Below are 12739 nucleotides of genomic sequence, written 5' to 3'. Positions count from 1 at the left end.
ACTGATTCCATAAAATTATTTTCATTTGCTTGCTGAGTACTATAAAGATTCAACAGGACTGAATTAGTTTTTTGTTAAGATAGAAACATTTTTCATGTACAGCTTTTTCCTTTAAAATTTTTATTCTTGTTTCTTGCAGCTTCAACCCAAAGGAAGCTTTTTCAATAGATGTATCAACCCTATTTCTTACCAAACTTAGTAAGGTCTATACTTCTTTTTTCTAGTCCATGAGTATACTAAAGGTACAGCTTATACAAAACATGTAGTGGATTATGATTGGCCTTAATAAGGAATTTAATGGAATCAGACACTTAAACTCACCAATCCCCCTTTCCCTGGACTCTGTCCCACCTTACCCACCCCATAGGTGATCCTGCTATAGATGATCTATTTAGAGGTGATTGAGACTTCTTGACTGTGATCACATGCTTTACGTATTTAAATTTTTGTATTGCTCTTGAGAAAACTTTTCTTTTTCACTTTTAATTGCATTTATTTTAACGCTGAATTTACTTCTGTGCCGTAAGTTTTTGTTTCTTCTGGGATATCTTTTTCTTCTGGGCAACCTCCTCTTCTGGTGTAAGAACAATTTGTTCCTTTTCACTAAAGATCATTTCGATGCGGCAGGGAGAGATCATGTATGAGTTAATCCATGAGCTCTGTAGGTCCGCTGGCAAATCGTAGGTACTTTGTTCACTTGGAGATGCTCAATGACCGGAGACTCTACATCTAAACTCTTAAGTTCAGCATTACTCTCTGCATTTTTATGCATGTGCGGCAAACATTCAGCACTCTTTGACCACCAACCTTGTGTCCAGTCCCACTGCTTGGCCTCGGCACACCTACCAACTCCACCATTGTAATGTCAGAATGGTACATGCTGTTTCTGTAAAGTGACATTTTAAAAATACTTCATGGTGTTTCTTTTTTTTTTTTGGAGACGGAGCTTTGCTGTTGTTGCCCAGGCTGGACTGCAATGGTGTGATCTCGCTACCTCCACCTCCCAGGTTCAAGTGATTCTCCTGCCTCAGCCTCCTGAGTAGCTGGGATTACAGGCATGCCACCACACCCAGCTAATTTTTTGTGTTTTTAGTAGAGATGGCGTTTCACCATGTTGGCCAGGCTGGTCTCAAACTCCTGACCTTAGGTGATCCACCCACCTCGGCCTCCCAAAGTGCAGGGATTACAGGTGTGAGCCACCATGCCTGGCCACTTCGTGGTTTTTCATATATGCATACCCTTGATAGCCTGGGCAGTTTCACGAGTGTTCTTACAGTGAACACAAAGATTTGAACCTCTTAAGTTGCATGATTTTTTGGGGTTTTCCAGGTCAAGTGAATAGCCAACCATTTTCACAGATTACCTCAGACCACTTAGGGGAAAAGCAACATGGTTATCTTTTATCAGCAACCTTTGTAAAGTATAAATAAGTGGGACTAGAAAGCACTCCCTTTGCAAGTTTGGATGATCATAGTCCAGGTTCCCACTGTTATTTCAGGCTTCTATTTATTCATGCAAAGGAAATGGTTTCCAAAAATGAAGGTAGAAGGTTTTTTTCTAATTTACTCTAAGAGCTTCTTCCAAGTTCTAATTAAAAGTTGCATTTCAGGCCGGGCACGGTGGCTCAAGCCTGTAATCCCAGCACTTTGGGAGGCAGATCACAAGGTCAGGAGATCGAGACCATCCTGGCTAATACGTTGAAACCCCGTCTCTACTAAAAAAAAATACAAAAAGCTAGCCGGGTGAGGTGGCGGGCGCCTGTAGTCCCAGCTATTCGGGAGGCTGAGGCAGGAGAATGGCGTAAGCCCGGGAGGCGGAGCTTGCAGTGAGCTGAGATCCAGCGACTGCACTCCAGCCTGGGCAACAGAGCAAGACTCCGTCTCCAAAAAAAAGAAAAAGTTGCATTTCAGTGTCTGAAAGTTGAATTTTATCTATGTGAAACAGAATTTGTATATTACATGGATTGCACAATTTAAATTATGGTTTTTAGCTGGGCATGGTGGGTCACACTTGTAATCCCAGCACTTTTGAGTGGCTGAGGCAGGTGGATCACTTGAGGTCAGGAGTTTGAGACCAGCCCAGCCAACATGGTGAAACCCCATCTCTACTAAAAATACAAAAACTAGCCAGGCTTGGTGGCAGGCACCTATAACTCCCAGATACTTGGGAGGCTGAGGCACAACAATCACTCGAACCCGGGAGGTGGAGATTACAGTGAGCCAAGATTGTGCCGCTGCACTCTAGCCTGGGCCACAGAGTGAGACTCTGTCTCAAAAAAAAAAAAATTTATGTTTTTTTCCCTCTCTTTCCATAGCTGGGGATGTTCAAAAGAAGTCTGGCTAAACATGTTAAAAAAGGAGAGCAGATATGTTCATGAAAAACATCTTGAAGTTCTGCATTCTGACTTGGAACCACAGATGAGGTCCATACTTCTAGACTGGCTTTTAGAGGTATGTTACACCAATACAAATTTCCTTTGTCTCTGTATGATGGAAAATATTTAGCTGTAAATATGCTTTCCATGTACTCTCCAGAGTTTATTGTTCATCCCCAGGAAGCTGTCTTCTTTGAGGTACTTACTGTAGTTGATGGTACCCAAAGTGGAAAGTGACTCTATAAAATGACAAACCTACTACATATAACTAAACTCAATCCAGAATTCCTGTTATCTGTGGGTACTGCTATGTACCAGCCACTTTCTAGGTGCCACAGATACTCAAGGTGAATGGAATGTATAGTTGATTAGGTTTTGAATTATGCTATACAAAGTGAAGAACTAGAACTAGGCTTCAGGGCCCTCTGAAGTCTTTTTCTGTATTAACAAAATCAACTGATGATGAGGAATCCTGATTTCTATATCCTAAACCGTAATGAGATTATGGATACCTGGAAGCTCTAAGCCCTCTATAGTCCAGGTACCTTCTCTTTATTATATTCTTCTATTCTTTTCTGAAATATACCATTAATTTGAAGGAATAGTGATCCTGAAGCCCCTTGTGCCAGAATTTTCTCTCTTATTTAGGTCCATTCCCTTTCTCTGGATAATAGCTCTAAAAAAGTCTCTAAAATTATTATTGAGGAAATGATTACTTATGTTGATGACAAACTGATTTTTCCCCCAACTCTTGGATATTTACTCTGTAGTCTGTCTTTAAGACAGAGATGAAGCATTCTAAGGGAAAAAGACCATAGACTTTTTGGAGGAATAGCACATGGCAGAATAGATCTCAGAAGCTATCAGAACAGTTTTTAAGACTATACCATGTTGTCCTTTTGCATCAGGTCATCTTTTTCCTTATTTTGACTAGAAGGAAAGATTGTATTTTAATTGTGAGCACAAGAAGGCATTGGGTTTTGACTTTTTCTGAGTGTCTAGTGATCATGGAATCAACCTAAGCATAATTACGTTAATTTTTAATTTTTTTCCTTTTTGTTATACCGATATTCATCCAGTGGTTATCCTATTCAATTTATTCCTGTTTTTCCTAAATACGATTATGTATGGAACAGCATACAGAATATATCAAATCCGGCAGTGTTAAACTCTGTCTTAGTATATTCTTCAGTCTAGGAATGCAAACTTGATTCAACATTTGAAAATCTATTCATTTATTACCTTAACAGTAAATGAGAAAAATGCTAAGATCTCAATAGATGCAAAAGACATTTTTTGAAATTCGACATTCTTTTTTTTTTTTTTTTTGAGGTGGAGCCTCGCTGTGGTCACCCAGGCTCGAGTACAATGGCACAATCTCGGCTCACTGCAACCTCTGCATCCTGGGTTCAAGTGACTCTTGTGCCTCAGCCACCTAAGTAGCTGGGATTACAGGCGCGGGCCACCACACCTGTCTTTATTTTGTATTTTTAATAGACACGGGGTTTTACCACATTGGCCAGGCTGGTCTTGAACTGCTGACCTCAAGTGATCCGCCCGCCTTGGTCTCCCAAAGTGCTGGGATTACAGGTGTGAGCCATCGCACTCGGCCAGCAAATGAGATTTTCTTAACTTATTATTAGAAACTCAGGTGGCCAGGTGTGGTGCCTTATACCTGTAATGTCAGCATTTTGGGAGGCTGAGGCAGGCAGATCAGTTGAAGCCAGGAGTTCGAGACCAGCCTGGCCAACATGGCAAAATCCCATCTCTACTAAAAATACAAAAAATTAGCTGGGCATGGTGGCACATACCTGTAATCTCAGCCACTCAGGAGGCTGAGGTAGGAGAATCACCTGAAGCTGGGAGGCAGAAGTTGCAGTGAGCCACTGCACTCCAGCCTGGGTGACAAAGCGAGACCCTGTCTCCAAAAAAAAAAAAAAAAAAAAAAAAACTCTGGTATATATCTCTATTTCCTCACCTCCAAAATGGGGATAATGGTACCTACTTAAGGAGTTACTGTGAGAATTACAAGCTTTTCCTAAAAGTGTGGAAATGACAGATACTATTTATTATTATTATTAACAATAGTGAAACATCAGGGCAATTCCTATTAAAGTCAGAAACAAGGGATAAGATTTTATGACCAATGTTAAACGTTCAGTATCCTTCGATAATTTTTAACCAGTGCAGTAAAATATGAAAAATAAATGAGGTAAGAAAAACGATAAAACTAGTAAATGTGGATAGTAATAGATTTATCCTAATAACACATGTTAGTTTCTTTTTTTCCTTTCCTATCTTAGCTTTGCTATCAGTTTGGCTTAAACATATTTTAAAATCTGATATGCTGAGAGATGACTTTCTAATTTGAGAAATTCAGAGGATAATATTTAAATGTTTGGAATCTTCTCTAGGTATGTGAAGTATACACACTTCATAGGGAAACATTTTATCTTGCACAAGACTTTTTTGATAGATTTATGTTGACACAAAAGGATATAAATAAAAATATGCTTCAACTCATTGGAATTACCTCATTATTCATTGCTTCCAAACTTGAGGTAAGTTCTCAAAGTTTATCCTTAGATATATTTATCCCAAACTTTTTTTTTAATCAACGTATTAATCCCAAAGAATACTATGTCTTATATTAACTCCTTAGAAAAGTGAATGTTTTTGTTTCTCAGTACATTTTCTGAACATTATCACAGGGATAAATGATAAATTATCATAGTTCCCTCTGTAATGTCTGAGCCTTATTATAAATCTCTGGTTTAGATTCTGGGATTAGTATCTAAGTGAAATGTCCCATGGCTCATTCTGCCAAACGAAACATATTGATGCTCTATTTATATACATAATTATAGCATTTGTATTAAACAGAATGACCTTTGAAAACTAAACAGCTAATAAAATGAAATGAAATGAATACTGTGTTGGGTTAGAATAATGGTTTATCCAGCTTTTTTTTTTTTTTTTTTTTTTTTATTGAGACAAAGTCTCACTCTTTCACCCAGGCTGGAGTGTAATGGGATGATCTGGGTTCAGTACAACCTCTGCCTCCCGGGTTCAAGTGGTTCTCCTGCCTCAGCCTCCTGAGTAACTGGGATTACAGGCGCTTGCCACCACGCCCAGCTGATTTTTGTATTTTTAGTAGAGATGGGGTTTCACCATGTTGGCCAGGCTGGTCTTGAACTCCTGACTCAGGCGATCCACCCGCCTCAGCCTCCCAATGTGCTGGGACTACAGGTATGAGCCACCGCGCCTGGCCAGCCTAATATTTTTGTATCTCATGGTGCTGCCATGATAGAAGGCAACTCCTTTCTTAAGATTTTCCTTCGCATAAGCTCAATTTACGTTTCTTAATACGTGATGGATATCATCAATACTTTCACCTAAGACTTTTATAGCTGGTATCATTTTGAAAGAAGAGAGATTGTGATCATATATTAAGTGTTTTCCTTTTTCTTTTTAATGTCTTTTGAGCTTTAAGAGCCATCCCCAAATTCTGCTGAATTTGGCACATAAACTTGTGTTCAGTCTATCCTTACTTGAAATTATACTGTTTTAGACAACTTTCTAGACCGAAATCCTCATCTTTTAGCCTGTTCTCCTATGTGGGAGACACCTAATCCTTTGATGATTCTAATTCTTCTCTGGAGTGCTAAAACGGACCTGTTAGCCAAACTGCATGAAGTATTTTTTGACTAACCATATTTTTGTACTAGGGTAAAGGAAATGTTTTTAGTTTCTAGACCTTATTTGTTTGGTGCTTTGCTTTTGTTTTTTGAGACACGGTCTTGCTGTCACACAGGCTGGATGCAGTGGCACTATCACACCTCAGTACAGCCTTGACCTCCCAGGCTACAGCGATCCTCTCACCTCAGACTCTGGAATAGCTGACTACAGGGATGCACCACCATGCCTGGCTATTTTTTCTTGTAGAGACAGTGTTTCTCTTTGTTGCTCATGCTGATCTTAAATTCCTGGGCTCAGATGATTCTCCTACCTCGACCTCCCAAAGTGCTGGGATTATACGTGTGAGCTGCTGCACTGCACCCAGCAGGGTGTCTCCTTTTGATCTGACCAATGTATCAGGCAATCTTAAAACAAGTTTGGTTGTTCTTTAACTGAAATGACATACTCTAGTTGTGTTAATGAAAATTCAAAGTCAATTCTATGAAAAGAAGTCTTGATAATCAATATAGTTACTAGATACCTAGATATGAAAATGTCTTACTAAGTTTGACTATAGAATTATTTTACTGAGATTTACATTTACTTAGTGAAGCTGTCCTTAAATCTGAAGCTTGTGTGTGATTTGTATATAGATGGTCCCCTACTTACCATGGTTTGACCTACAATGTTTTGACTTTATGATGGTTGAAAACAACCTGCATTCATTATGCCCCTTGACATACAACAGGGCTATGTCTGCATAGGTTGAAAATACCGTAAGTTGAAAGTACACTTTCTGGCCAGGTGTGGTGGTTAATCCCAGCACTTTGGGAGGCCGAGGAGGGCAAATCATTTGCAGTCAGGAGTTCGAGACCAACCTGGCCTACATGGTGAAACCCTCTCTCTACTGAAAATACAAAAAATAGCTGGGCATAGTGGCACACACCTGTAATCCCAGCTACTGGGGAGGCTGAGACACAAGAATCACTTGAGCCTGGAAGGTGGAAGTTGCAGTGAGCCGAGACTGCACCACTGCACTCCAGCCTGAGTGACAGAGTAAGACTCTGCCTCAAAAAAAAAAAAAAAAAGAAAATGTACTTTTTAAATTTTTGCTTATTTCTCCAAGAAAATAAAAATGTACTTTCTACTTAAACGATATTTTGGTTTATTGGGATGTAACCCCATTGTAAACTGAGGAACATTTGTAATTAATTTCTATCTCAATTGTACTCAATAAAAAAATTACAATTTAAAGGAAATCTACGCTCCTAAACTCCAAGAGTTTGCTTACGTCACTGATGGTGCTTGCAGTGAAGAGGATATCTTAAGGATGGAACTCATTATATTAAAGGTAATAATTATATTTTCCTAGTTGCAAAAAAGAAACCATGTTACTAAGTAACATAAGTAGTTATGATTGAATCTCAAATACTACAATGTAAAAAGTCAAAACTGAGGTATTAGGATCCAGTTCTAAGACGTTAATGCATCAAAATATTGACAATGGTTATGGCTGGATGGGGAATTTACTTAACCTCTAAACTCTACTATATAACGTGATATATGTGTCTACATTCATTAACAGGCATTTTTAAATTTTGTTAACAGGCTTTAAAATGGGAACTTTGTCCTGTAACAATCATCTCCTGGCTAAATCTCTTTCTCCAAGTTGATGCTCTTAAAGATGCTCCTAAAGTTCTTCTACCTCAGTATTCTCAGGAAACATTCATTCAAATAGCTCAGGTACTGACATTTTTATTGATTCAATGGTAATATTATTATTAATTACAGGTTTTAGTGTACAGTCTTAAATAGGCTATATCACAAAATAATAACATTGACTTCACTCCTTAATTCTAGAACAAAACTTTTGATGCATAAAGTTCTGTCCCCAACATTTATGTTGCTTAATGTTTCTAGAAAACAAAGTCCTTACACTTTTCTGAGTACTTTCATTCTCTAGGAGTCCAAACTAAAGTATCTTTTTTGATATAAAGGGGAAAAGCATTTTTTAGCTAGTTGTGTTTAAGCTTTATAATGGCACAGAATTATTCTGTATGATGTCTTTACATTTGGATACACAGAGTACCTATCAAGTTAAATATCAGAATTAAAATTACTTTGTTAAAAAATTTTTTTAGAACATAAATTCAAAGTAAACTTTTCCAGGCTAGCATATTTAACAAAGTAAGTAATTAGATGAGGAGGAGGAGGATCTGGCTGGGCGGTATGGCTCAGGTCTGTAATCCCAGCACTTTGGGCAGATGAGGCAAGCAGATCACTTGAGGTCAGGAGTTTGAGACCAGCCTAGCCAACGTGTTACTTGGGAGGCTGAGGCAAGAGAATCGCTTGAACCTGGGAGGTGGAGATTGCAGTCAGCGGACATCACACCACTGCACTCCAGCCTGAGCAACAGAGTGAGACTCCATCTCAAATTTAAAAAAAAAAAAAAAGGAGATCCCATTCTTTCTTGCTTACTTCTCGTAAGTAAGCTTAAGGCTGCTGTATCTGTCATATAACAAAAGTGAAGAAAATCTACATTCTTATTCTGTGTGGGAAGTGAAAAATTCAACATATGGAAGACATTTGGGGATGAATATTAAGTCACCTAGGTTAAAATTTGTGGGCAATAGTGCTTACATCTAGCACATTATGAATACTCAAATTGGATAACCACTAAGTATACTGGAATTGGTTTATAAAACCTTTTATTAAAAGCTTAAAAGCTTAATTTTTTCATCCAGAATTCTTAGCATCCCAGATTGTCCTAGGCAGCTATACCCTTCTGATAGGGTAAATCTTTGATAAGCCAATAAACAATGTAGAGTTTCTAGAGGTATATAACAGTAATATTTCACTTCCAATTTCCAACTCTTCTTCCATTTCTCTTACTTTCTGGACCAATGAGGACAAACAGAATTGAAATTTAATTCCGCTGCACAAGTATCTTCTCAAATGTGTGAAATCTTGTCCTTTTACACTATACCATTCCACTGCTACTTGTTCAGCTCTTATTGCCTAGATTATACAGCCTTTTAACTAATCTCACTGCTTAATAAACAGGTTTTCTTCTAGTCTGTTTTACTGCATTCTAAGGTATCTTTCTTAAAATGGAACTTTCTTGATTTAAAAATCTTCCAGTAGCTTCAAGAATCAGCCTATAAAGTTCTGACTTCTTAAAGACCCTTTGTGATCCAATCTAGGCCATGCCTCTCTCTAGCCACCACCCCTCATCTTTCTTGATAAGAAGGAAAGGTACTCCTTGCTTATTTCATATTTTTCACCTTAGGAGTTCTGAACTATGAACTGAATTTCAAGTGATGTTCCTATACCTAGAACATTCTCTGCCTCCCAATCTTCCTGGCTACTTTATAAGACTCATTTATGGCAATTTGAGGCCATCACTATCTTTTCCAATCTGGATTTAGGTGCCCTTCCTGCTAGTACATGTCACATTGTACTGCAACGGTCTTTCCTTGTCTACTTCCTTCAGGTTGGTGGCTTATCTCTAGGTCCCTTAAAGTTTTAGCAAGAGACATTTAGTACTCATCCGTCTCCTAAATTGCTTGTACTTTTGTTTTTCCTTTGTTAGCTTTTAGATCTGTGTATTCTAGCCATTGATTCATTAGAGTTCCAGTACAGAATACTGACTGCTGCTGCCCTGTGCCATTTTACCTCCATTGAAGTGGTTAAGAAAGCCTCAGGTAAGACTCTCTATTTGTTGTCTTCTTACCTTTTCACAACTACTAATGGGGCTATAGTCTCTGAACTTTAACATTCTGCTAAACATGAATTTAAAACTTTGGCAAAAAAAAAAAAAAAAATTAGCTGCTCGGTGATTACCTTTCTGTTAGAAGTACTTTCCAATCCTGAATGTGTATCTACAAAAAGACCAAATGGAATTTAAATACAGTTGAAACGAATCAACATTATAGTTCTGCTTTAAGAGTTCTTTGGGATTTGACCATTTCAATTTCTTTTTTTTTTTTTTTTGAGACGGAGTCTCGCGCTGTCACCCAGGCTGGAGTGCAGTGGCCAGATCTCAGCTCACTGCAAGCTCCGCCTCCCGGGTTCACGCCATTCTCCTGCCTCAGCCTCCCGAGTAGCTGGGACTACAGGCGTCCACCACCTCGTCCGGCTAGTTTTTTGTATTTTTTTTTTTTTAGTAGAGACGGGGTTTCACCATGTTAACCAGGATGGTCTCGATCTCCTGACCTCGTGATCCGCCCGTCTCGGCCTCCCAAAGTGCTGGGATTACAGGCTTGAGCCACCACGCCCGGCCAGACCATTTCAATTTCACATGTAGAAGGTACTGGTTAAGAAGTTCTGAAGTCCCTTTTCCCTTCAACATAGTCATGTAAATAGTTTGAGAGTGATAATCTGTTCTGACATACTAAACTTTTTGGTTATGATTTGTTTTGGTTTCTTTTTAAAATAACTCTCAAAACCAGTACCAAGTACATCAGGCATATATAAGATAGTTTCTGATGTACAACCTTCATGCTTTTCTAACTTTTTTCTATCTAGGTTTGGAGTGGGACAGTATTTCAGAATGTGTAGATTGGATGGTACCTTTTGTCAATGTAGTAAAAAGTACTAGTCCAGTGAAGCTGAAGACTTTTAAGAAGATTCCTATGGAAGACAGACATAATATCCAGACACATACAAATTATTTGGCTATGCTGGTATGTTTTTTTGAGTTTTTTGGCTTTGCTATCTGAATCTAGTAAGTAACTGAAACTGATGGTAGGAATAGAGTTCTCCTTCAGGCAGTTATATAAGATGATCAGGGGAAAGAAAGTTCTAATGGGCACACTGATTTCAAAATGTAGAAAAGTTAATAAAATTACTTTGAAATCAAAGCAAGATTTGTGAAGTGTCTCAAGATCAATGCCAACAGTCTAAATAAGAGTTAAAAATATATATAACATGTTACAGAAACTTTCAGAATATGACCCTTCACACTTGCAAAGACATAAAAAGACTATTAAAATTAGACCTAAATAATCTCAAATAAGTACCCAGAAGTCTGGTTTGACTATGATTTCTTCCCATGTATAGGAAGAAGTAAATTACATAAACACCTTCAGAAAAGGGGGACAGTTGTCACCAGTGTGCAATGGAGGCATCATGACACCACCGAAGAGCACCGAAAAACCACCAGGAAAACACTAAAGAAGATAACTGAGCAAACAAGTTGGAATTCACCAAGTATTGGGTAGAACTGGTATCACTGAACTACTAAAGTTTTACAGGAAAATAGTGCTGTGATTGATTGTCCTAGCCAATTCATAAGTTACACTGCCATTCTTTGATTTTAAAACTTACAATTGGCACTAAAGAATACATTTAATTATTTCCTATGTTAGCTGTTAAAGAAACAGCAGGACTTGTTTACAAAGATGTGTTCATTCCCAAGGTTACTGGATAGAAGCCAACCACAGTCTATACCATAGCAATGTTTTTCCTTTAATCCAGTGTTACTATGTTTATCTTGATAAACTAGGAATTTTATCATTGGAGTTTTCGACTGGGTAAGTGCTACCTTAAAGGGTATATACTAAGTGATATAGTACTTTGAATCTAGTTGTTAGATTCTCAAAATTCCTATACTCTTGACTAGTGCAATTTGGTTCTTGAAAATTAAACTTGTTTACAAAAGTTTAGTTTTGTAATAAGGTGACTAATTTATCTATAGCTGCTATAGCAAGCTATTATAAAACTTGAATTTCTACAAATGGTGAAATTTAATGTTTTTTAAACTAGTTTATTTGCCTTGCCATAACACATTTTTTAACTAATAAGGCTTAGATGAACATGGTGTTCAACCTGTGCTCTAAACAGTGGGAGTACCAAAGAAATGATAAACAAGGTAAATGCTGTGGCTCCTTCCTAACTGGGGCTTTATTGACATGTAGGTTGCTTGGTAATAACCTTTTTGTATATCACAATTTGGGTGAAAAACTTAAGTACCCTTTCAAACTATTTATATGAGGAAGTCACTTTATTACTCTAAGATATCCCTAAGGAATTTTTTTTTTAATTTAGTGTGACTAAGGCTTTATTTATGTTTGTAAAATTGTTAAGGTCCTTTCTAAATTCCTCCATTGTGAGATAAGGACAGTGTCAAAGTGATAAAGCTGAACACTTGACCTAAACTTCTATTTTCTTAAGGAAGAGTATCAAATATATACTGACTCCTAGAAATCTATTTATTAAAAAAAGACACAAAAACTTGCTGTACATAGGCTAGCTATTTCTAAATATTTTAAATTAGCTTTAAAAAAAAAATCCAGCATCATAAAGTAGATTTAATTAGAAAACTAGATTGCTAGTTTGTTGTCAGATATGTGAATCTCTTCTCCCTTTGAAGAAATTGTAAATTTAAGCTATTGTTACGGTATGAAGTCTTCTGTATAGTTTGTTTTTAAACTAATATTTGTTTCAGTATTTTGTCTGAAAAGAAAACACCACTAATTGTGTACATATGTATTATATAAACTTAACCTTTTAATACTGTTTATTTTTAGCTCATTGTTTAAAAAATAAAAGTTAAAAAAATTTAACTGCTTAAAAGTAAAGTTTTGCCATTGCTTGGAGAAACTTTTTTTTCCTTCTCTGCGCTGCCAGCTGTAACACTTCTTCTGGATTGCTTGCATTCAACTCTGTCTGGCCGATGGCTTTGAT

At 37.5% G+C, this 12739-nt stretch overlaps 2 protein-coding genes across 8 annotated transcripts in view; one reads left to right on the top strand and one right to left on the bottom strand.

The window, feature by feature from the left end:
- The window catches only part of CCNE2 (cyclin E2), a 15241-nt gene extending 2608 nt beyond the window's left edge, over positions 1 to 12633 (top strand). For all 4 annotated transcript variants that reach the window (XM_002808484.4, XM_015145712.3, XM_028852780.2 and 1 more), the window contains 7 exons: positions 2315 to 2450; positions 4789 to 4935; positions 7308 to 7403; positions 7661 to 7795; positions 9645 to 9756; positions 10580 to 10737; positions 11114 to 12633. In XM_002808484.4, the coding sequence (XP_002808530.1) occupies positions 2315 to 2450; positions 4789 to 4935; positions 7308 to 7403; positions 7661 to 7795; positions 9645 to 9756; positions 10580 to 10737; positions 11114 to 11227 (898 nt within the window). In that variant the 3' untranslated portion in view covers positions 11228 to 12633. The remainder of the gene's footprint in view (positions 1 to 2314; positions 2451 to 4788; positions 4936 to 7307; positions 7404 to 7660; positions 7796 to 9644; positions 9757 to 10579; positions 10738 to 11113) is intronic.
- The window catches only part of INTS8 (integrator complex subunit 8), a 56911-nt gene continuing 56716 nt past the window's right edge, over positions 12545 to 12739 (bottom strand). For all 4 annotated transcript variants that reach the window (XM_077943873.1, XM_077943872.1, XM_001089895.5 and 1 more), the window contains one exon: positions 12545 to 12739. In XM_077943873.1, coding sequence (XP_077799999.1) covers positions 12623 to 12739 — 117 coding nt within the window. In that variant the 3' untranslated portion in view covers positions 12545 to 12622.

This window comes from Macaca mulatta, chromosome 8 (assembly GCF_049350105.2).
Source record: "Macaca mulatta isolate MMU2019108-1 chromosome 8, T2T-MMU8v2.0, whole genome shotgun sequence".
Taxonomy (NCBI): domain Eukaryota; kingdom Metazoa; phylum Chordata; class Mammalia; order Primates; family Cercopithecidae; genus Macaca; species Macaca mulatta.
The sequence above is the reverse complement of the archived record's forward strand: the minus strand, read 5'-3'. Positions and strand labels throughout refer to the sequence as shown.